The following is a 22,707-nucleotide window of genomic DNA, read 5'->3' as shown; positions in this document are numbered from 1 at the left end:
TCGGACGGCCTAACGTCATAAACTGTTTTGATTGATGACGTTTGGAGCATCACAGTTGTAATTCGATTAGAAAATCACCCGGGGTACCACGCAGTTTGTCGCTTATAATGGAATTAACTCTGATTAATTACGTTTATGGGGCCCTTGCTACTGTGCTTCATCGTTCTCCCAAGTGTGGGAACGGGAATAGTTTCACACGGAGAAGAGTTTCGTGTGATTCAGTTCATGATTTTGTCACGACCAGAAAGGAATCAGGACCCAAATGCGTAACCACAAGTTTATTGATAGAAAAAGGAAGGGCAGCGCCCGCGATCCTGTGCTCGCTGGAAGCAGGAATCAAGCCGCTCACACAATCGGATCGTGTTCCAAATACGGAAGTGGATCTTCCGGAGAGGGAGATGGCGGTGTCGAGGACGGAAAAAACAGGTCGATAGCCGGGACAGGAGAGCAATAACGTGGTCGGGATCAAAAACGGGTCGTAAGCCGGGGCGGGAGAGCAAACGTGGTCGGGGTCAAAAAACAGGTCGTAGCCGGAGACAAACGGGGAGATCAGGAACGGACGGGTGGCAAAACGGGTGCAAAAAGCGGGACCGATGTGCTTGCCTTGTAGAAACAGAGGTTCACTGACGGACTGACAACAGGTGAGAGACAGGACTGGGCTTAAAAAGGACAGGGCACCAATCAGGTAGCCAGCAGCAGCTGGCGCCAAACAAGCGGTCACAGGTGAGACCAATCAGTCATCATGACAGATTCAGTTAAAGGGACGGTGTGTATTATTTGACCTCTAGATGTCGCTGTATTGTACAACTCAAACCGAGTGCTAAAAAGCACAAGGAAGAATACCACCTACAGAAACTCAAAGTGACCAAACCATACTTGTTTTTGGGGATACCCGTAGCAGCAAGATGGTGATAAATTATGAAATAACGGCACGATACTGGACAGGACGGGACAGACCGGATTGATATCAAAACTGGATGTGGAAATTAAACAGGACAACTAGACGGGAACGAAACTGGAGATCGATATTAAACAGGACGAAAATAGACGGGAACGAAACTGGAGATCGATATCAAACAGCACAAAAATAGACCAGAAACATACCAGACAGGAAACACAGGCAGGAATAAGCAAATAAGCAAAATTATCTGCAATATTTCTTTTTAAGAAATTAGTTTGTTTAAATTTGATTTTTTTTCTTTATCCCTTATATTATTATCAATGTAGATAAATAAGAAAAACATCATTAAAATTAGGAAACTTATTGTCACGGCTGCCTTGGCGCCCAATTGGCCCCGCTCGTGTGGTGCCAGCTGCGGCTCATTGACAGATTGGCTTTCTGTCTATTTAAGCTCAGTGCTTTCATTCTTCCTCTGTCAGTCCGTCAACGAACCTCTGCCTTGCAAGACAGGGGTTTTGTTTCGTCCTGTTTCCTGTTGGCATTTCCGGTCCGGTATTGTTCCCGTTTATTTTTGTCCTGTTTAATATCGGTTTCCAGTTTCATTCCTGTCTATTTTTGTCTTGTTTATTATTCTCTTTAGTTTTTGTTCCTGTCTAGTGTGTCCTGTTTTATTTCAATATCCTGTTTCATTAGCAATTCTGTCTGTCTCGTCCTGTCTGGTATCAACCCCATCTGTCCGATATCTACTCGGGCAATTGGTATCAATCTTGTCGGCTTCCTATCATTTCATGCCAGACTGCTGCTTAACGTGCATGACTCCCTATTTCCTGTAAAATAAAAGGCTTGTGTGAGAAACGTCACGCGTTTGGGTCCTGATCCTGTTCTGGTTCTTGACACTCGGATAAGAACATTCCAAGCTCTCCTATGAGCATCCTCTTTTTATTGAATCTTCGAAGTTACAAAAAACAGACTCCCCCAAAGGGTGTGGATATCAAAGACCGGCAACACAATACAATAGTCCAAGCAAGTGAGTCCAAAATAAGGAACTGGCTTCCCATGAAATCTCCTGTGCATGCGTCTAATCGTAACAAAAGTTATAAAAATTAATTAAGCAATTTTAAAGATGTGAGACTTTTTTTTTCATTTCTTAAATGATAAATGATAATCCCCTGATCATTTTTGGAAATGACCCCTTCCTGCGATGCTCAAATCTACTTGACTTTTAACCACAGTTGAGGAGAAAATCATCTCCTTGTCCGTGCTTTCCTAAATGGAGCTTCAGAAGGCAAATCATGTGAGCGGAGCAATTACTCGTCACAGCCAAAAGACAGCGGACACTTTTGTTTTTGGCGTCGCGCAGGATTCCCTCGCGCGGAATGACTTCGAAACTGGCCGCCATCAGGCCGGCTTTGTTCTCAAAGGCGTAAAAAACTTGGACATAATGGGCCACTTATGCATAAGATCAGCGAGGTTGCGGGTGAGTCACGGGCCTCGTGCATCTTTCAGGCACTTGCCCGGTGACACGTTTCGGTTTTTCGATGATCTGCGTCATGTGACCCGCTTGCATCATGAGAGTGACGCCATGTTTATGATGAAGATGTTTCAACTGTTAAGTGTGGCACCATATATCAAATATCGGATGGTATCGGTCGATATTGTCCATCTACAGTATTAGCATACAGTGGAACCTCGGTTTTCGAACGCCTCTCAGTTCGAACAAATCGGAGTTTGACCAAAAATTTCGAGAAATTCTTGCTTCGCTGTTCGGTCGAAAATTCGGAGTTCAAACGCCGGTAATGCGTGAGTGTAGATCGCCCCCACCCCTCATGACCAACTGTTATGCGCACTTGCCTCTTTTTGCTTTCGCTTTTTATATCGGTGAACAGAGTGTTTTAGCCCCTAACTATGCCTCCGAAGCAGGTCGGTGCAAGCAGGACAGGTGAAAAAAGAAAAGTTGTTTGTACAACTATTGCCTTTAAAAAAGACATAATAGCCAAATATAAAAGAGTTGTGCGAGTGTCTGATCTTGCCTGCGCCTTCTGCTGACCACCACAAAGGTAAGAAATCCTATTCATAATTCTTTTCTTTATCTTTTTTTTTTTTTTTTTAACACGTTCGTGTTAGCGTAATCTTTCGTACGGAAGATTACGATAACGCAAAGGTACGATTAGCCTGGGTTAGCTTTATGATTACGTGGAACATTCAGGTAAACATTCAGGGTGTTGGAACGGAGCCCCCTTTCCAATGAAGCACTAGCCACTTGTTGTAGAGACCCGGGTGCTAAATGAATTGTAAACGACCTGATTATTTTATTTTTACACGTTCATGTTAGCGGATTCTTTCGTACGGAAGATTACGATAACGCGAACGTGCGATTAGCTTGGGTTAGCTTCATGTTCACGTTAAACATTCATGGTGAACATTCAGGGTGTTGGAACGGATTAAAACGATTTACATTAATTTTAATGCGAAAATTGATTTCGGTGATTGAACAAATCGGTTCTCGAACAGGGTTCTGGAACGGATTATGGTCGAGAACCGAGGTTCCACTGTATTTATAGAAGCTTTCCATTACTGTGTGGTGACTCAACTTACGAATTGAATTCGCTGTGGGAGTAGCTTCATAACTCGAACTATTTGTAAATAGAGACGGGTTTTGAATGTAAATGCTCTAATTCGTTCCAAGCCCTGCAAAATTTCGATTTTAAATCAGAAAAGAGCACTACAACATGAAACGAATACAAATTTAGATTAAATTACTGCTCAATAAACATAAAACGAGTGGCACGTGATGTTAAAAAAAAAAAACAAGGATAAGGTAAATGATACGAATATGAATTTACCTTTTCACCGGCCTCATTGGTTACTGGTCCTCAGCAGTGTTTTTTGCCTTGCATTTCTTGAAAAACTGACCCAATGACATCTGCTTTTGCCAGCTGTTGACGTAATAAGCATACAGCCCGACCTGTTAACACTTCTGTGTCACGAAGCGGAGCGGGAAACAGGAATTAAGGACCCATTCGCGTAGGCGTACTCACAATTTATTGGGGAAAGAGGAGGAGGGCGTACAATCGATCCGGGAATCGATGGTCGCTGGAGTGGATTAGAAATCCACTCAAAAGAAAAGATTGTCCAAAAACAAAGGGATCAGACCAAAAACAAAACAGGATCAAACGCTGGCAAATTTGCAGACTAGGCATTTCTCAGAGTCAAACAGAACTTGCAGAAATCTCACAGAAGGTTCACAAAGTTTAACAAACGCTCCGGCAAAGCACAGTTAGAAGGAACGCGTTTAAGTACTCCAAAAGCAATCAGTCAATGAGCCGGTGTCCATGGGCGGGACCGTCTGGGCGCCATGGCAACCACGCCCGACGTGACATTCTGGGTGATTCTTTTTCACAAATGTTGAGACTTCATGCGATTTCTTTAATTGGGCTGATGGAATGATGGCTGCATCCTTCTCCTCCTCATCCCTGAACTCCTCCACTGTGTCATAACAGAACACGATTCATTTTGTAATTGGATTAGTTCACAATTAGTCCATTAGTTGTTATTCACCCCTCGGATTGTACAAAAGCCAGGCACAATAGCTAGAGTCGGCTAATATTGTTCTTACGGTTACGGTAGGATTTCTTTTTTTCTTTCGAGTGTGGTAACAGTAGATTACGTGTTCCAATGCTCTGCTCTCTTAGATTCGATCTGCAACCTCAGTGGAACCGTTTGAATCCAGACTTAAAATACACTTCTTTTCAATAGTTTATGAATGACCTGTGTTTCATGTCGGTGATATTGCAACATCAATTGCATCTGGGTTATCCTGGAAGGTTTCTTCATTTTCCTCATGTTGAGGTTTTTTAGTTTTTCCTTGCCCTCATGGAGGTTTTAGATCAGGGGATGATGTAATGATAGTCTGTGGTTTGCAATCATCTGTGGTCTGTGCAGCCCTTTGAGACTCTTTATGATTTAGGGCGTCACAAATAAACATGACTTGACTTGACTGAGGTTTTGGGGTATTTCCTTGCCCTCATGTAGGTTTTAGATCAGGGGATGGTGTAATAATGATCTGTAGTTTGCAGTGGTCTGTGCAGCCCTTTGATACTCCTTGTGATTAAAGGTGACACAAATAAAAATGACTGGACTTGACTTGACTGAGGTTTTTGGGTTTTCCCTGCCCTCATGTAGGTTTTAGATCAGGGGATGGTGTAATGATAATCTGTAGTTTGCAGTGGTCTGTGCAGCCCTTTGATACTCCTTGTGATTAAAGGTGACACAAATAAAAGTGACTGGACTTGACTTCACTGAGGTTTTGGGGTTTTTCCTTGCCCTCATGTAGGTTTCAGATCAGGGGATGGTGTAATAGTAGTCTGTGTTTTTTTAACTCTGTGGTCTGTGCAGCCCTTTGATACTCATTGTGATTAAGGGCATCACAAATAAATGTGACTTGACTTCATTGAGGTTTTTGGGTTTTTCCTTGCCCTCATGTAGGTCTTATATCAGGGGAACGTGTAATAATAATCTGTAGTTTGCAGTGGTCTGTGCAGCCCTTTGATACTCCTTGTGATTAAGGGTGTCACAAATAAAAATGACTGGACTTGACTGAGGTTTTTGGGTTTTTCCTTGCCCTCATGTAGGTTTTAGATCAGGGGATGGTGTGATAATAGTCTGTGGTTTGCAAGTCTGTGCAGCCCTCTGATACTCCTTGTGATTAATGGTGTCACAAAAAAACATGACTTGACTTGACTTGACTGAGGTTTTGGGGTTTTTCCTTGCCCTCATGTAGGTTTTAGATCAGGGGGTGGTGTAATAAAAGTCTGTGGTTTGCAAGTCTGTGGTCTGTGCAGCCCTTTGATACTCCTTGTGATTAAGGGCGTCCCAAATAATCTTGACTTGAATTTAAAGTTCCACCATCCAGCCTTACTTCTTACTGTTTATCCTCACTTTGGGCCGTTCCTGTACGTACAGTCTATATTATATATCAATATACTCGATGCAAAAATGAAAGCTAGTTTTTAATACCAGCCTAGAATTAATCTTTTCGTCTGTTAGCGGGCGCCTTTCAACCACGGCGACATATTTTTGCATGATTAAAATGAGCGACGGGAGAAAAATTAGCAGGCAGCCGCCTTTGCCAATGATGTGATCGTCGACTCCCCCTCCCCCATTTTCTTGGTTTTTACAAACTATCAGAGTCACTTGAAGTGCATGTTTAGGATGCGCTCGTGCCATTCTATATTAAACATTTCCTTCTTTATTTTTCTTCTGACTCCAAAAACAAGACTCCAGACTTGACAAAAGAAAAAAAAAGGATCACTGGAACACGTAATTTACTGTTACCGGACTCCGGAAGAAAAGAGGCAATCTAACCGTAAACGTAAGAACAATTTTAGCAAACGCTAGATATTTTGCCTGGCTTTTACTTACAAATAGATATTTAACGACAAACGCAGGTAACAAACAAACAAAATCTCAAAACAAGAAACATGTCACGGTTGCCCATGGCGCCCGATTGGCCCCGCCCGTTTGGCGCCAGCTGCGGCCCGTTGACTGATTGGCTTCCCTCCTATTGAAGCTCAGTGCTCTCACTCACCCTTTGTCAGTCCGTCAACAAACCTCTGCACCCGCAAGACGTGGGTTTTTTGCTTGTGTTTCCTGCCTGTCTATTTTGTCTTGTTTAATATCGATCTCCAGTTTCGTTCCCAGCTATTATTTTCTGTTTGATATCGATTTCCAGTGTCTGGTAGCGTTCCCGTCTAGATTGTCCTGTTTAATTTTGATCTCCAGTGTCTGGTATCGTTTCTGTCTATCTGGTCCTGCTTCTTATCGGACTCCAGTCTCCAGTGCTTGATATCTATCCTGTCTGTCCCGTCCGGTATCGACCCCATCTGTCCGATATCTGGTCGTGCAATTGGTATCGATCTCGTCAGCCTCTGGTTTCCTGTCATTTACGCCGGGCTGCCTTACGTCTTCCGCCCAACGATCGCCGAAACACTGGCGTTTGGTTAACGTGCATGCCTGCCCCAATTCCCGTAAAATAAAGCTTGTGTGAGAAACGTCACACATCCTGTTCCGGTTCATGACAAAACAAGAAACAAACCTGAGAGTGAAGCGTGGTGAGCTTGGCTGCATGTGTGCGCAGTTCAGCCATTCCCCCCGGTGGTGTGCCAAATCCTGACAGCCTTGTTTGAGTCAGATTAAAATTAACCTTTACCATTTTTTTCTTAATGTTACAGTATAAAAATGACAAAGTAATAGTTAAAAAGTGCAAATATATGAAAGGACTAGAAATCATCTATCTCCTCAGTTTACATTTCTCTTGTCCTTTATTTTAGAAGAGCAATTATCCATGTATTGAATAAAAACAGACTCATACTATTGTCTTAAACATCTTTAGTCAAAACATTCGTGAATTATACATTTTTAAAAAGACAGTAAAATTATTTATGACACCTGTGCGGTTATGTTTTTCCACTTGTCTAAAAGTTTTAAATGCAATGTTAACGATGGAAAAAAACAGTTTTTATCTTATTAAATGTGATGATTCGGTAGGTCAAATGATTCAATACACTTTTAATTTGAAAACTAATGATCAACAAGATCTCTTATTTTCTTACAAGCGATGCAGCAAATCAGTAACTAAAGCATAAATTATTTACTTTATCCGATTAATCAACAAATCAGTTAAACAATATACAATAATAATCAGTTGCCGCCCAAGTTTGTCGTGTAAAAATTGATAATGGGAAAAGAAAAAGAGGATGAATATGTACTGATACCAGCTATCATTAAAGGCTGATACCAAACCTTTTCTAATGTCACGACCAGAACGGAAGGAAGACCAAAAATTGTGTTATATTATACAAATCGAGCCCCTAAACTGGGTGATTGCATGAAAAACCATCCCCAAAATACAGGGAGAATCAGTTTAAAAGCCCGAAAAGTGTCACGACCAGAACGGAAGTAGTACCTAGAAGCGTCACGTTAATCGCAAGTTTATTGAAGTATAGAGGAAAAGGCACGGAATCGGAACGTGTTCCGGATACGAAAGCGGATCTTTCGGAGCGGGAGTTCGGAGTGTAGTAGAAGGAAAAAACTGGTTGTTAGCCGGGACAGGAGAGCAGAACGTGGTCAGGGTCAATAAATGAGTCGTTAGCCGGGACAGTAGATCAAAATGTGGTCAGGGTCAACAACTGGTCGTAGCAGGAGACAAATGGGGAAATCAGGAACGGAAACAGGTGACGAAATGGGACCGACGGGAGTCAGAGTCAAAAATGCTTGCCTTGTGAAAACAGGTTTGCTGACGGACTGACAACAGGCGAGTGAAAGGACTGAGCTTAAATAGGACAGACGGGATCGATACCGGATACTGGTTACACGAGCCGGATACCGGACAGGATAAGACAGACGAGATCACTACCGGATACTGGAGCAAGGTACTGGACAGGACGGGACAGACGGGATCGATACAGGATACTGGAGCAAGATACCGGACAGGACGAGACAGGCGGGATCGATACCTGATACTGTAACAAGATGCAGGACAGAATGAGACAGGCGGGATCGATACCGGATACTGGAGCAAGATACCGGATAGGACGAGACAGGCGGGATCGATACCGGATACTGGATACACGAGCAGGATACCGGACAAGAAAAGTCTTGCAAGGGCAGAGGATGGGACTGACAAGGAGTGAATGAGAGCACTGAGTTTAAATAGGAGGGGAACCAATCAGGTAACCAGCAGCAGCTGGCGCCAAACAAGCGAGCACGTGTAAGTGTAATGAGTAATCATGACATTTAAATGTATCAGTACTTCAGTACTGTTTTATAAACAGGATGTAGGAAAAACAAGAAAAATGTCCTTTATTCATTGTAATGCACAGGATTTATCTTCAAGGTGTTCTTCTTCTAGCTTAAATCATCATTGCATTGTGTGGCGCATTAAGTATGTGCATTTCTTAGAGGCCCTTGATTTTTTTCATTTTTCAGGTGGTTTGGGTCGGTGATTGGACTGTATTTGAAACAGACGTCTTCTTAATTTCACCATTTTCATGCTACACTAGAAGAAAGCCCCAAGCACGAGCATAAAATAACTCTGCACCGCCGTTCCCCTCTTTTGCTTCCGAATGCGTTGGGAGTCATGAACAACTCTGATAAAAGTAAGATATGAAGGCTCTCTAAATCGGACATTGTTAACGCTTACCTAATAGAGAAAATATTTTACTTTCTACTTTTTAAAGACACCTCAAACAACATACCCCACCTTTAAACATTTTCAATCCGATTTCGCGCTTAAAAAAATACTACTGTTATCCAGTGACTGCTGGGGAAAAATGATGTTGAACATCTCTAACAAAAACAAAACCTGTTTTGAGAAAAAACTCCATGAAATAAGGATATCAGATCTTTGCAAAGAAAAAGAAGAAAAAAAACTCGTTTTTGTTTTAAGGCCCTTTCTTCCACGCCCGCCTTCATTATCCACTCGCGCTTCTCCCGAAAGGAAAACAAGCTCCTTCCAAGCCGGCGCGAGGAAGGAAACCATAGCGAGCGTGTGCAATTTCCAGAAAAACGTGAAACCTCTCTTATGTTTCTGCGAGGCCCTGTGATAACAACACGGAAGGCGGGCGCACGTGTGGTCCCGGCCCGGGTCGGTAGGCCCGGACCAGAACTCGCCGAGTTCTTCATCTCCGACCGGCCACCGGAGGAGAAAACCTTATGAATTAAATATTAAATTCCGTATCGTGTTGCAGCGAATACAGCTGTCAGGAATTGTCTGGACTCCCGACTCGCAACCACCCCCACCCCTTTAATACCATGCCTTGTTTGCATCCGTCGACTCTACGTTTTCGGAACCAAAAAGTCCGGGTTTCGCATGAGCTCCAGACGCCCTCGAGTTGGCGCTCTTGCGTGACCCCCACCGGCTCCTCTTACGACATAATCGTCCTTAATCCTCTCCAATCAGGGACGCGGCTCTTTGTGTTTTTGCCTCGGCGGCACGCAAAACAAAAGCAGAAGCTCGACTTGGCCAACGAGTCGGTTCTGGGATCGGGTGAGCCCGGACTTGAGGGTTGAGGTTTGGAGGGGTGGAGGTGAGCGGACTTCAAATTCAATCAAGACTCGAGCACAAAAAACGTACCATATGGTAAATGTCACTGATTTGTAGTAAACCAAAAAAGGACACGAGAAACTGGTAAAGGATCCAGACTCGATGTAAGATTGGGCCTAAAAACTGGTTATTCAAGCCCGAAACAGCCCAAGCCCAGCCAATTCACTTGGTTTGAGGGACCGAACCCGAAAATAAGAAATTTTCAAATCTTATTTGTGGCCAACTCCACTTACATTTTTCAGGCTAGGATCAGGCTGGAACCTAAGATATTACCTCTAATCCAGACTCATCACATGCTCTTACCATATTTTCCAGACTATAAATTGCATTCAGAGTTTTGCCCGGGGAAAATAATGCTTAATTAGCTGAAAAATCAGAAGTTCTTTGGAGCAAATTTCCATGTATCTGTAAGTAACTATAGATCTTAATTACTTTTAGACCTTTTCTTTCTTCGCCTCAATATTACCTTTGTTGGAGAAAGGGTGCTAGTTTGAAAGACACACGAATTTTGGGAAATTTTGCATGTGGAAGAAAATAGCGTTGTTTTCCTATTAAGAAGACGTAGCTAATTTTCAAGACAGAAAAGGACGGTGCTGTCAGAACCCGAACAGACGATGGAACCAGCCGCGTAATGTTTTCATACAAACTTTATTTTACGAAAACGGGAACATAAACGCTGGGCAGAAGAGACGGGACAGGACAGACGGGATCGATACCAGATACAGAATACATGAGCATATACCGGACAGGGCGGGACAGACGGGATCAATACCGGATACTGAAGCAAGGTACCCGACAGGACGAGACAAGCAGGATCGATACCGGATACTTGAGCAAGATACCGGATAGGACGAGACAGATGGGATCAATACGGGGTACTGGAGAATGGAGCAAGATACCGGACAGGACGAAACAGACGGGATTGATACCAGATACTGGATACAGAGCAGGATACTGGACAGAGTCAAAAAACAAATCTTGCAAGTGCAGAGGTTTGTTGACGGACTGACAAGGAGTGAATGAGAGCACTGGGTCTCAATAGGAGGGAAGCCAAATCAGGCAACGAGCCGCAGCTGACGCTAAACGAGCGGGCCCAAGTGAGGGCAATGGGCAACCGTGACAGATGTTAGTTTTCTGCTTGGAAGAAGACAATACATGTTAGTCACAATGCTTGCTAACTTTCAGCATTGAAGATGGCTTATTTTCTGAGTCGAAGAAGACAACTAGCTTTCTGCGAAAACAAACACCACGATCATTCAGTATAGGAGACAATGCTAGTTTTTATTTAAGAAAACACCATTACCAACATTCCAGCTCAATAAGAGAATGTTAGTTTTCCATGAAGAAGACCAAGCTAATTTTAAAAAAAGAGTAGGACGGTGCTTGTTTTCCACCTGGGAGAAGACTATGCTAGTAGATGACGACGCCACTAATTTTTGGCGAAGAATATACATACGAGTTTTCAACAAAGAAGAAAACGTTTTTGGCGTAGAGGAACATGACACTAGTTTTCAAGGACAGAGAAAACAACGCTAGCTTTCCTTGTAAAAAAGGACCATGCTACTTTTCAGCATGCGAAGACAACAAAAATTTTCCACTCAGAAATCAACACCATATTCTATGTTGAAAAAGATGACCTAGGTTTTCGTTGAAAAAGACAAGCTACACATAAAAGACAAAATAACTAAATATGAATAAAATGACTAACACAGCGTAGGACGATGCTAGTCTCCCACATGGAAGAAGACTATAATGCTAAAGAAAAAGCTAGTTTTTGGCATAGAAGAAGATGCTGCTAGTTTTCTGCGAAGAACACAACGACACAAGAAGAAGACAACTCATTTGTCCATGAAGAAGACGATGCTCATTTTAACATGGAGTAGGGCCATAATGATTGATTTTGACTATGACACAAAATGCCAAGAAGAAGAAGAAGACTTCGCCAATTTTCAACACAGGATAAGACTGCTGTGGATAAACAACTAGTTTACTAGACATTCAATTTCAGCAAAGAAGAGGTGGCTTGTTTTTGGATTGAATTAAAAATGTTGTAGTTTTTGATAAAGACAGCAACACGAACTTGTGCAGGAAACAATGTTAGTTATTATTTACGATAAATTAAGGCACCGAAGACAAAACTGTTAAGAAACGACAGTGCTGGTTTTTTAACGAAAAATAAAATCATGCTCGCTTTACTCAGTCTTTGCCTACATTAACAGGAAATTCTGTTGCTAGCCTATTCCAAATCTAAAGCCGCACTTGCAATCAACGCAGCTAATTATTAACAGCTCTGTGCACGTTGACGATTTATTTTTCGTTCCGTCTTTTAGTCGACGGCGCCCGTCCGATTGCCGGTAATTTTCCGCGCTCGTCCGTCCCGCGCCCCTAACGTTTCTGACAGCAGGGCATCCGATCTCGGCGCTAAAAAGTTGTTATTCGAAAGGCTAACGTTTCCAAAATAGTTAGAAATGACTGCGGGGATATTTTTAGCAGGGAAAAGGTAAACGCCACGGCTGACAGCACGCATTAAATCTGGGAGTGGAAATAGCCGCAGAGCGTCCCCGTCCGTGCCCGGGGGGCCGGGGGCCGATACTGAGTCGGTGCCATGACCCGGGTGGCGCGCTCTTGCTTTAGACGGCAAATATTTAGCAAGCGCCCCCGCCAGGGTAAATTCTCCGCGGCGCAGGAATACGGTAAGTGGCGAAGACGGGTGGGCTTGATTTCAACGTCATCATTCTTTATTGTCCTAAAACACAACCACATGGAGGCCATTAAAGTGCGTTTCATCACGGCTAATTTGGCCCCACAAACTTCAATTATACAAATAACGATATACAATTTCATCGCTAATAAATATGGACATTATTGATTTAACCGGGGGATTTAAATACTTGACAATGGAACAAACCTCGCCGTCAAGCTTGAGTGTTTTCGGAGATCTTTTTGAAAATGCAATTATACATCCAAGCGTAGTGGGATAATGACGCTAATTCAGTTTGGCTAACAGCATTTTTCAGTTTTGGGTGGAAGTTGAATCAATATGGGCGGGTCGGGTCAGGCTAGATCTTTTAAGCGCGATTTTATCTCTAATCAATAGGTAAATCAATTGGTAGATCAATAGGTGGATCAATAGGTATATCTAGACAGATTGAATGCTAAATTGATCGATAGATAGATGCATCCAGATAGATCCAGATAGATCCAGATAGATCCAGATAGATCTATAGATTTAGATAAAAAGATAAATAGATAAATAGATAAATAGATAGATCTCAATAGATTGATTGAACTAGACGGATTGATTGATATATCTAGATGTACAAATATGATCGTTAATATAGATCCAGGAAGATCTTGATATAGCGATAGATCCAGATGGACCCAGATAGATCTATAGATCTAAATAGATATATAGATAGATCCAGATAGATCTAGATGGATCCAGATGGATCTAGATCACAGGTATCAAACAGCCCGCGGGCCAGATCAGATCCGCTAAGGGATTGAATCCGGCCCGCGAGACAACACTCAGAGAAGTGCAAGAAAAAAACAAGCTGCAGGTTGAAATATGTCAACTTGATGTTGCCAAAGCCAGGTGCCTCTCACAAATACACTGTACTTGTATTTATTTCTCTCTCTCTCTCTCTCTCTCTCTCTCTCTCTCTCTCTCTCTCTCTCTCTCTCTCTCTCTCTCTCTCTCTCTCTCTCTCTCTCTCTATCTCTCTCTTATTTCCACCCCTTTTCTCCCACTCTCCGTCACTCTCTGTGTCTCTATTTTTCTCTTCGTTTGTTTCTCTTTGTCTCTTTCTCTCTCTGTGTCTTTTTAACTTCATTTGCTCTAACTTCCTTTTTTCCTTTTCTCTCTTTTCTCTTTCTCTCTTCTTACCCGTCGCGCTTTATTTTCTCTTTTCTCTCCTTCTGTCTTTCCATTTCTCTTTGGATTTCTTTCTTCCTCTCCCTTTCTTTTCCACTCTCTCACGACTTCTCTTTATCTCTTTTGTTTCTCACGCTCTCTCCCTCTCTCCCTTTTTTCTTTCTTTGTCCCGCCCTCTCTCCTTTTCCCCCCCTCTTTCTCTTATTTCTTTATCTATTTTTCTTTCTCTTTAATCTACTAGTCCGGCCCCCAACAGAATGTTTGTTCTATCGTGTGGCCCCCGAGTTAAAATGAGTTTGACACCCCTGATCTAGATGTAAATAGATTGATAGATAAAAGTAGACAAATCGATAGATAGATCTAGATGGATTGATAGATAGATCTAGATACGTCTAGACAGATCTAGATAGGTCAGGACGGATGGATCGATAGATCTAGATTATTGGTCTCCAACCTTTTTCAAGCTGTGAGCTACTTTTGTTACCGATTAATGCTAAGGGCACCCAGTTTGATATGGGCTTCTAAGAGAGCTACTTATCATGTTATTACTATGTTGTTCCTATGTTATTACTAGGTTAGTTATTGGAAGAAAGGTTACTTGGACAAAATCAACCACTAAAACAATACTATACTAGAAAATAACAATGACACAGCACTGATGACCAATTTCTGAACAGGTCTGAGGGCGTCTGATGCCCGAGGGCGCAACATTGGAGACCCCTGAACTAAATAGATCAATACATAGATATCTAGATTGATTTAGATCTAGATGACTATCTTGCTAGCGATCTACTGACTTATACCTACGAATCAAAACAGCTGTCAACAAGTTAGTAAACTTATAAGACCGTTCAAATTAGGTTTCATTTTTAAATAGTACTAATTCATCGTTCGATACTTATTGAACACTACAAGAGATTACATCTCAGTGAAAAAAAAATATTGAGGCGAAGAAAGAAAAACGTTAATTGTGAGCCTCCAAAAAGACCCCCAGCCCTCCAACAACTAATACAGACGCATTAAATCGGAGACCTATCTGCAAATACAATAGCATCAAAACAATCCTGATTTTCTTCTGGCCAGGCCCTTTCTGCCATTTTTTTGTAACCCAATAAACTGAAAAGGTTTTCCCACCCCTGCCCCAGGATCAAGTCCTCCTCTTTCGGCTTCTTCAGCTGAGTCACCAGCGAGCGAGCGACTCTGACCGACATTATCGTCCACATTCCTCTCATTCCTCGCACGGAGCGTCAGGTGCGCCACGGAGCAGCTTGGGAAAGCACGCGGGACACGCCCCGCTTCAAACCACCTTCCCATCCAAAACCGGAGAGGAGATGCGCTCAAGTTAGGAAGCGCTTGTGAGGAGTGAGGAGAAGGAGGAGGAGGAGGAGGAAAAGGGAGGAGAGAGGAGAAGAAAAACCACAAGGATGGCCCGTCCCACCACGGCGCTGACGTCGCCGGGGCACGTGGGCCAGGCTCTCCAGTGACGGCGCGTGGAGGGCAGGAAAAAAGCACTTTTTAAAGCCGCTGGTGCCGTTTTGGGGTTTTTGCGCGAGGTTCTTCTCCAAAACCGCCGCACGACCACAGACGGCGGCCGAAGCGGGGCTCCTCGAGGTGGCCGGAGCCTCAATGGTTAACGGGCCAGCGAGCACCAGTCACAAGAACGGCGCCAAACCAGTAAGTACGCCATCTCCATTTTTTCCCCTTTCCCCCCCACCTTCTCCATAAAAACTTCAGTTTTTGTGGTCGTCGGAATAGTTGATACGTAAACTCTGGCAGCTTCCTGAATTTATTTTCTCACCCCCTTCGCCACCCCGCCCCCCCCCCTCTCGGTGACATGGTTTAGGACGCGTCAAGGTTCACCGGCGAGGAGCGAGAGCCGGACCCGGTATGGCGTCAAACAGCCTCTTCAGTACCGTCACACCATGCCAGCAGAACTTCTTCTGGGGTGAGTAGGGCTTTGAGATTTCGCTATTGGGGGGGGGGGGTCAGGTGTTGAGGATGTGAGCATCCCTCGGATTATCTCCTTCAAGTGTTTGAGATGCGTTTCGGGGAGGTTGTGGTTCTGGACCGTTGCAGGAGTTTGTTTTTGCTCCAGTGAAGAGTTAAGTGGCAAGTTTTCATGATCCGACCCCAAAACTATCACATATTTTTCTATCTTAGCATTTTGATGGCCTTTTACATTTGGGATTGTTTTTAGGTGGCAAAGCTCCAATTTCTGGAACCTCGTTTTAGTCAAACTTAAAGAATACAAGATTTAAATGCCCTTTTTTGGTACTTTGTCCACTGCATTTTGTTTTGAACATGGGGGAACAGAAAAGCTCCAGTTGCAGCAAATTCAAATGATTTTGTGGGTAACATAACACTCATAAACACTTTATTCACTGCATTTTTTTAACACAAACTTGGGATTTTCCCACTGTTTGACATGCAAACTCAATCCAGCTTCTGTTTATTCTAATCTAACCTGAAGAAACAAAAGAAGCTCGGCTTGCATTAATTTAAATTGATTTTCTACATGACAAATCACTCAAAAACACTTTATATCCTGCATTGTTTTAACACAACGGATTTTAACTCATTTTTTGCACTTTTTTGACATGCGAAATTTCTGCAGCTTTTGCAATATTAAACATCTGTAACCTGGGGAAACGAAAAAAGCTTAGGTTGCAGCTCATTAAATTGATTTTGTATATAGCATGCAGATTTGCCAATAGTATTCAATCACAGTAAATATTAACTGTCTACTAGAACTTCAGATCAGATGATAGATTTGACTTCAGTTAAGAATATAAAACCTTTTTTCATGTATCTATTTCCTTTTTTTCAAATACTTTTTGGAGCATACAGGGTTTGTTACACAAATTGGATTCCAGAAATAGAATAGGTTAGAATAGAATGATTTTTATTGTCATTGATTGAAATAAGTCCATCTAACAATCCAAAGCATATTTTTTCTTAGAAGTTATAGAATTGTTTTCTGTATTCAGCCTCTCGATCTATTGAATTGTGGAGCATGATAAGTTATTGCAAGACTAGGTTCAAAATCAAATTAAAGAGCAAAAAATATATTTATGAAAAGTCATTACAGGGACTATTGAATTCAGGTTAAACGGAGAAAATCAGGACAAAAGTAAAAATACAACACATAACAGACCAAAAGGTTTTAATAATAAAGGTGCATAAATTAGGTCCCGACACTGCATGTTGATATTTTGGTCGTTTACCCTCGCCTCCCCCCTCAGACTTCATTTGAGCAAGATGGCCGTTAAGTTGACGATTGTTTTTTGCGCTCTCTAATTTATGTTTTTGTTGTGGTCTTTTGTGAACGCCGGCGGCGTCTCCGCGCAAACCCAGGGAAAAAACCCCGGCTCTGTTTTTTCAAAGACGGGGATGCGCTTGAAACGGTAGCTTAATGATTTTCAGACCTGTGTGGATTGTCACTTGGGGTTTTCTTGGGGTTTTCGTGAGGGTCTTTGTGCATTCGGTTGGAGCGTTTGGGTCTTTAGGTAATGTGTGTTAAAATTTTTTTTTGGGGATTCGTTTTATGCTATTTTGTTGGCCTTCGGCTTTGCCATAATCATATTTTATTTCTATTACTATTCATTTGGTTTTGATTGTATTTTTAACCTCTGTGTGTGTCTGATTATTAGGAGAGGATTTTATTGTTTTATTTTCTTAATTTACACTTAATGTTTTTGAGAGCACCTTGAGTTGCAAGTGTTGCCTGAGAAGTGTTTCCCGAATACATTTGATTTAAATTTGATTTAATGATTTAGTTTTTTCATGACCTATACAATACTGATATCATTAATTAGAAGAGGCTAAAACTGATAATTGGAGAGAATATTTCCTTGGTTATTGCCATAAACCCTTCCCATCACTTGTCTATTAAAACGTATTTAAGGGGCTTTATACTGAAAACATACATTTTCAATGAGCTTCTTGGTTTTTTTTAGAATACATTTTACACACAAAATCAATATATTGTTGTCATTTATATAACATAAATTGCGATAAATAGTCACCCACATTTTGTCTTATACAATATTACCAAAATAAGAGAAAAATGGTCTAAATTAAAAAATTGCATTATCTTTCATATTCACAAATTTGACCTTGATTGGAATGAAAAAGGTCTCTTTTTTTCTCCTTAAATGTCAACATTTTATATTAACACACTTTATTTCAGAAATATATTTAAATATTTAGAAAAACTCTATAATACGCAAAATTTTAAATGATAGTAGCATTTATTTTTGGAGACCATACAGACATTCTTAAAATACAAATCTTTTGTATATAGTGTGTGCCGTAAATGGCCCTCGTGCCATATTTTGGACACACTGGCAATTTTAGCACGTTTTACAGAACTTTTATCTTTAAAAGAAATCTACACATTGTTTGATAATTCTACCAATAAATAATTTCACAATTTTATTAAAATTAATTTTCTCATTTTGTTGTTTGATAGTAACTATTAAATAAATATCAGACTGATATTTATCAAAAGTCTGATTATCTGTCACTTGGACTCTGATTTCAGAACTAAGTTATTCGCCCCATATGGAGTGCCAAAAAATAAATAGCAACAACCTTTTAAAATCAAAATTTAACAATGCTTAACGCTGTCAATCCAGTTGTCAATCAAAGTTTAGATCGATTAGTTATCCTGGACAATGCTCATATTCGTCCAGTAGCCCCGCCTTCTACGGTTTGTTGTTGGGGTCCACCAACTAAATGCAGTGTGTATTATATACGAGTCGTATATAATTGGGTTGGGTAGGGTTACTTTAACTGGATTACTTTCAATTACTTTTGGATTACTCCAATACCAAATATGCTAATAAAAGACAAAAGAAACTAAATATGAATAAAATGACTACATTTTGTGCAGGCTTGGGGAGTAACGCAATACATGGAACGGCAAAAATGATGTTGGCAAGCTGTTCGGATTTATTTTCATTTTGTTTCCGTCGCATTTTATGTTAGTTTTGCCGGAGATCAAAGAGATCAAAGCCAGGAGAGAAAGCTTACCACGTGTTGTGAGTCATCATTTTATTCATATTATTTGGAGTAATCCAAAAGTAATTGAAAGTAATCCAGTTAAAGTAACCCTACCCAACCCTGTAAACGACTAGATGTCGTTGTATTGTGTCGTGCAACACAAACAAACAAGTGGTAAAAAGGACAAGAAAGAATACAAACTACAGAGACTCAAAAAGAACAAAAAGCATTTTTTTTTTGCCCAGCCTTTCTCAGGGTTTTTTTGTTTATATAGCAGCAAGATGGTGGGAAATTGTGTCCAGGTTAGCCTGATGTTACGTACAATAAATCCAAATTTCACCCGAAAAAACATGTTTATATGGTAGTTTATGTTATTTTGCTTATTATTTAAATCAATAATGTGTTTTCATTTATGAATCAAGTTTTTTTACACTGACTAGGGTTTAAAGGGGTGCTTGAAATCCTGTAAAATGCTTGAATTTTAATATTGTGTTTTTCAGGATTTCAAGAGAAAAAGTGTTTGAGATTTTGGTGACAAAGCTTGTAAATGCTTGATATTGTTGCCATGTTTCACAACAAGTCTGCTTAAAAATGTCACGGACGCCGCTCTCTGCTAGCTTCGCTTGGCCATTCCGTGTTTTTTTTCCGGTTGTATGTAACGGCAGCTGGCATCAGTATGTATGGCATTGTTCTATAAAGCGTTATGAAATGCCTGTTCTTCTTCGATGGTCTACAGGAGGTTATTGTAACATGTAACTTATGAGCTACAGAAACAACCCTTAATTTTTCATTTTTGCATTTTTTTGCATTTACTCAAGATCTTCTTGCTCATGTCTTGATAAATGCTCAAACAGGATTAAAAAATAGCATATGTAAATCACAGATACGTTTGTTAATCTCCAAAATGCATGATTCACACAGGATTTCTTCTTTTAATGGTATTGGAGGAATTGCAAAATTGACTTTGAAAACGCTTGGATTTGGCCAAGAAAAAGGTTTATGAACCCATACTGTCGCTTTAAGCAAACATTCTCCAGCCCGGGTTTCCCCGACTCTCCCCAATCAAATATCTGCAAGATGTTCGTCAGAAGTCTCGCACATCTGCTCCGGGCCCCTCCACAGAAGCAGCGTGGGCTCTTTAATGCACTCCAATGGCTTCCACCAATCACCGCCGCCTATTACCGCGTTAACCCCTCGCCCTTCGGGGGTCCGGAAATCGAATGCAGGGGTGACGCTCAGGTGCGGCCGGGATCAGGTTTTGCCGCCCACCCGGACGATCGCCTATCGATTCTCACGACGCTCGTACTTATTGATGTCGCCTCCGGCGCCGTTTTATGATCATCTGGCTCGTAAATCTGTCGGCGGGGCCGCAAAATGTCCCCGGGACCACCGGAGTGTTGGGCTGTCTTTGTCATTTGAAAATCAAAACATGGATTTTGTATCAAAGAGGGAGAAAAACTACCGATAGCGTTCCAAACAACATAATAATCCTAACACCAATTAAATACGAGTGACTATATGCCAGAGGATTTTAATTTTAAAATAATCATGATATAGGAAAATGAATTATTGGTTAAAGGCACAGTGTGTATTTTTGCAGTGGTTCTCAACTGGTCTGACTTTAGGACCCATTGTTCCACCTTAATGACAAGCTGCAGCCCAAACTAGAAATAAATCCACCTCTCAAATTTGTCCAATGAAAGGATTATGCAGTTTAAAGCAGATATGATAATTTATATTTACCTTTTTCTAAAAAATCAAAACAAAATGACCAGAAAAAACAAAATCACTTCAAGTACAACATCTACTGGCATATAAGCCTGCATCACATATAAGCAACCCCCTAAAACTGCTTTATCATAGCCTTATACTAAAATACATTACAAATATTAATAAAGTATGAGCCTAAACATCAATCATTATTTTACTATGTGGTTAATAAAGACTAATTTATTGATGAAAAACATAAGAATAAACAAACAAATCACTGCTTATCAGCAGGGCTTCAATGGCAGACACTTGTACACCATTTTTGTAGTCCGCAATAGTTTCCTTTTATGACTCAATTTTTACTGTTTTCGACATTTCCTCCCCCTTGTCACTTACTTTCTTGGAACCCATTGTTATGACCAGAAACAGGAAATAAAACCAACAAAATCACATTCAAATGAGATGTGGTCCCTCTCAAATGGGCTTATTGAATGAACAGGTAAAGGGAACGAGCAGGACGTTGTCGCCATCTACTGTTAAAGAGTGTAACTCACCCTCAGTTCTTTTTCTTCTGTTTAGCATTATTTTGCTATTTTGCTTTTACAGGCTTTATTAATGTTTTAGATTTCTTTTATGAAATGGATATTTCAAAGTAGTTTAAGGGAGTGCTTATGTGCAATTGTATATGATTCTTGAAGTTGTTTTAGTTCTGCTGATCATTTTGTTTTTCAAATTAAAGGTACAAATATTTGACTGTCTCTGCTTGAAACTGCACAATCCAGTCATTGAATAAATTCAAGAAGTACCTTTTTTCTTGATTTGAATCCCAGTTTGTCAATAGGGTGGAACGGTGGGTCCTCCAGTCACATCAGTTGAGAACCAGTGTCTTATGAGACACAATGAAGTATAGGACTCGCTAACCCCAGTTTGAAAACCCCCCAGACTCAGAACACTGTACATGTAAACTGCTACCTTTATTTTAAGAGCACTAAAAGGATTAATCATCTTTTCCATCATCAGTCAATTGAACTCCCGAGTGTGAGATCCGAGACGACCGCGATATTTTCACAACGTGTTCCTCCTGGATTCGCTCTTGAGGGATTTGATTTTATTAATGCGCCTGTGTGTGGCGTCAGCTTTTATTTCTTTTATTTTTTTAAGTTGTTTCAGTCTTGTTTGCCATGGCGTCGCATCGCTGCCGTCACGGGCGCTTTTCTTCCGAGCCGCCGGCGTTTTCCCGCGGAAAGACGAAGCTTGCGAAATCTTCCCATCGTCGTGGAGCGTTGGTCTTGGCGTTGCGTTTGGATTTAATTGGCTCGAAATACATATTTCGGTCTCGGCCGAGGCGCCAGAAATGTCCTCGGCTCTCGTGGCAGACGCTCAAGCGCCGGCCTACGTCGGGTTGTGCTGCACGTAAATTGCTCCTGTTAAAAACTTCATTGCGGCTAGATAATTAAGTCGCGGGGGCTATTCTTTTCGGGATAAATCAATAAGGATTTGTGTGTGTGTGTGTGTGTGTGTGTTTTTCCCGGACTCGTTATGCCATCATACCATATTTCCTGAACTGTAAGGTGCACTGGATTATAAAGCGCACCTTTTAAAAAAAGTCATGTGTGAACTATTTTGCTTATATAAAGTACACCGGGCTATAAGTCGCACTATTATTAGAAATTGTCATGAACCGGAACAGGATCAGGACCCAAATGCGTGACGTTTGTCACACAAGCTTTTTATTTTACGGGAAATGGGGAGTCATGCATGTTAGACAGCAGTGTGCCGTGGAATGACAGGAAACCAGAGACCCAAGAGTTTGATATCAATTGCCCGAGCAGATATTGGACAGATGAAGTCGATACCAGACAGGACAGGACAGACAGGATTGATATCGAAACAGGATATCGAAATTGAACTGGACAAACTAGACGGGAATGAAAACTGGAGAGAATAATAAACAGGACAAAAATAGACGGGAACAATACTGGACAGGAAACGCAGGCAGGAAACCGGACAGAGTCAAAACCCACGTCTTGCGGGGCAGAGGTTCGTTGACAGACTGACAAAGGGAGAGTGAGAGCACTGGACTTAAATGGAAGGAAAGCCAATCTGTCAACGAGC

General features: G+C 41.4%; 1 protein-coding gene across 1 annotated transcript in view; it reads left to right on the top strand.

Moving 5' to 3' along the window:
* The first annotated feature begins 15,453 nt into the window (after positions 1 to 15,453).
* Positions 15,454 to 22,707, top strand: part of runx2b (RUNX family transcription factor 2b) — an 86,076-nt gene continuing 78,822 nt past the window's right edge. Inside the window, exons 1-2 of the mRNA XM_088324462.1 lie at positions 15,454 to 15,552; positions 15,722 to 15,823. Coding sequence (XP_088180588.1) covers positions 15,766 to 15,823 — 58 coding nt within the window. The 5' untranslated portion in view covers positions 15,454 to 15,552; positions 15,722 to 15,765. The remainder of the gene's footprint in view (positions 15,553 to 15,721; positions 15,824 to 22,707) is intronic.

The sequence above is a fragment of the Urocampus carinirostris genome, chromosome 20, assembly GCF_059441175.1.
Source record: "Urocampus carinirostris isolate Australia breed hairy pipefish chromosome 20, RoL_Ucar_1.0, whole genome shotgun sequence".
Taxonomy (NCBI): Eukaryota; Metazoa; Chordata; class Actinopteri; order Syngnathiformes; family Syngnathidae; genus Urocampus; species Urocampus carinirostris.
This window is presented reverse-complemented; position numbering and strand designations above follow the sequence as displayed.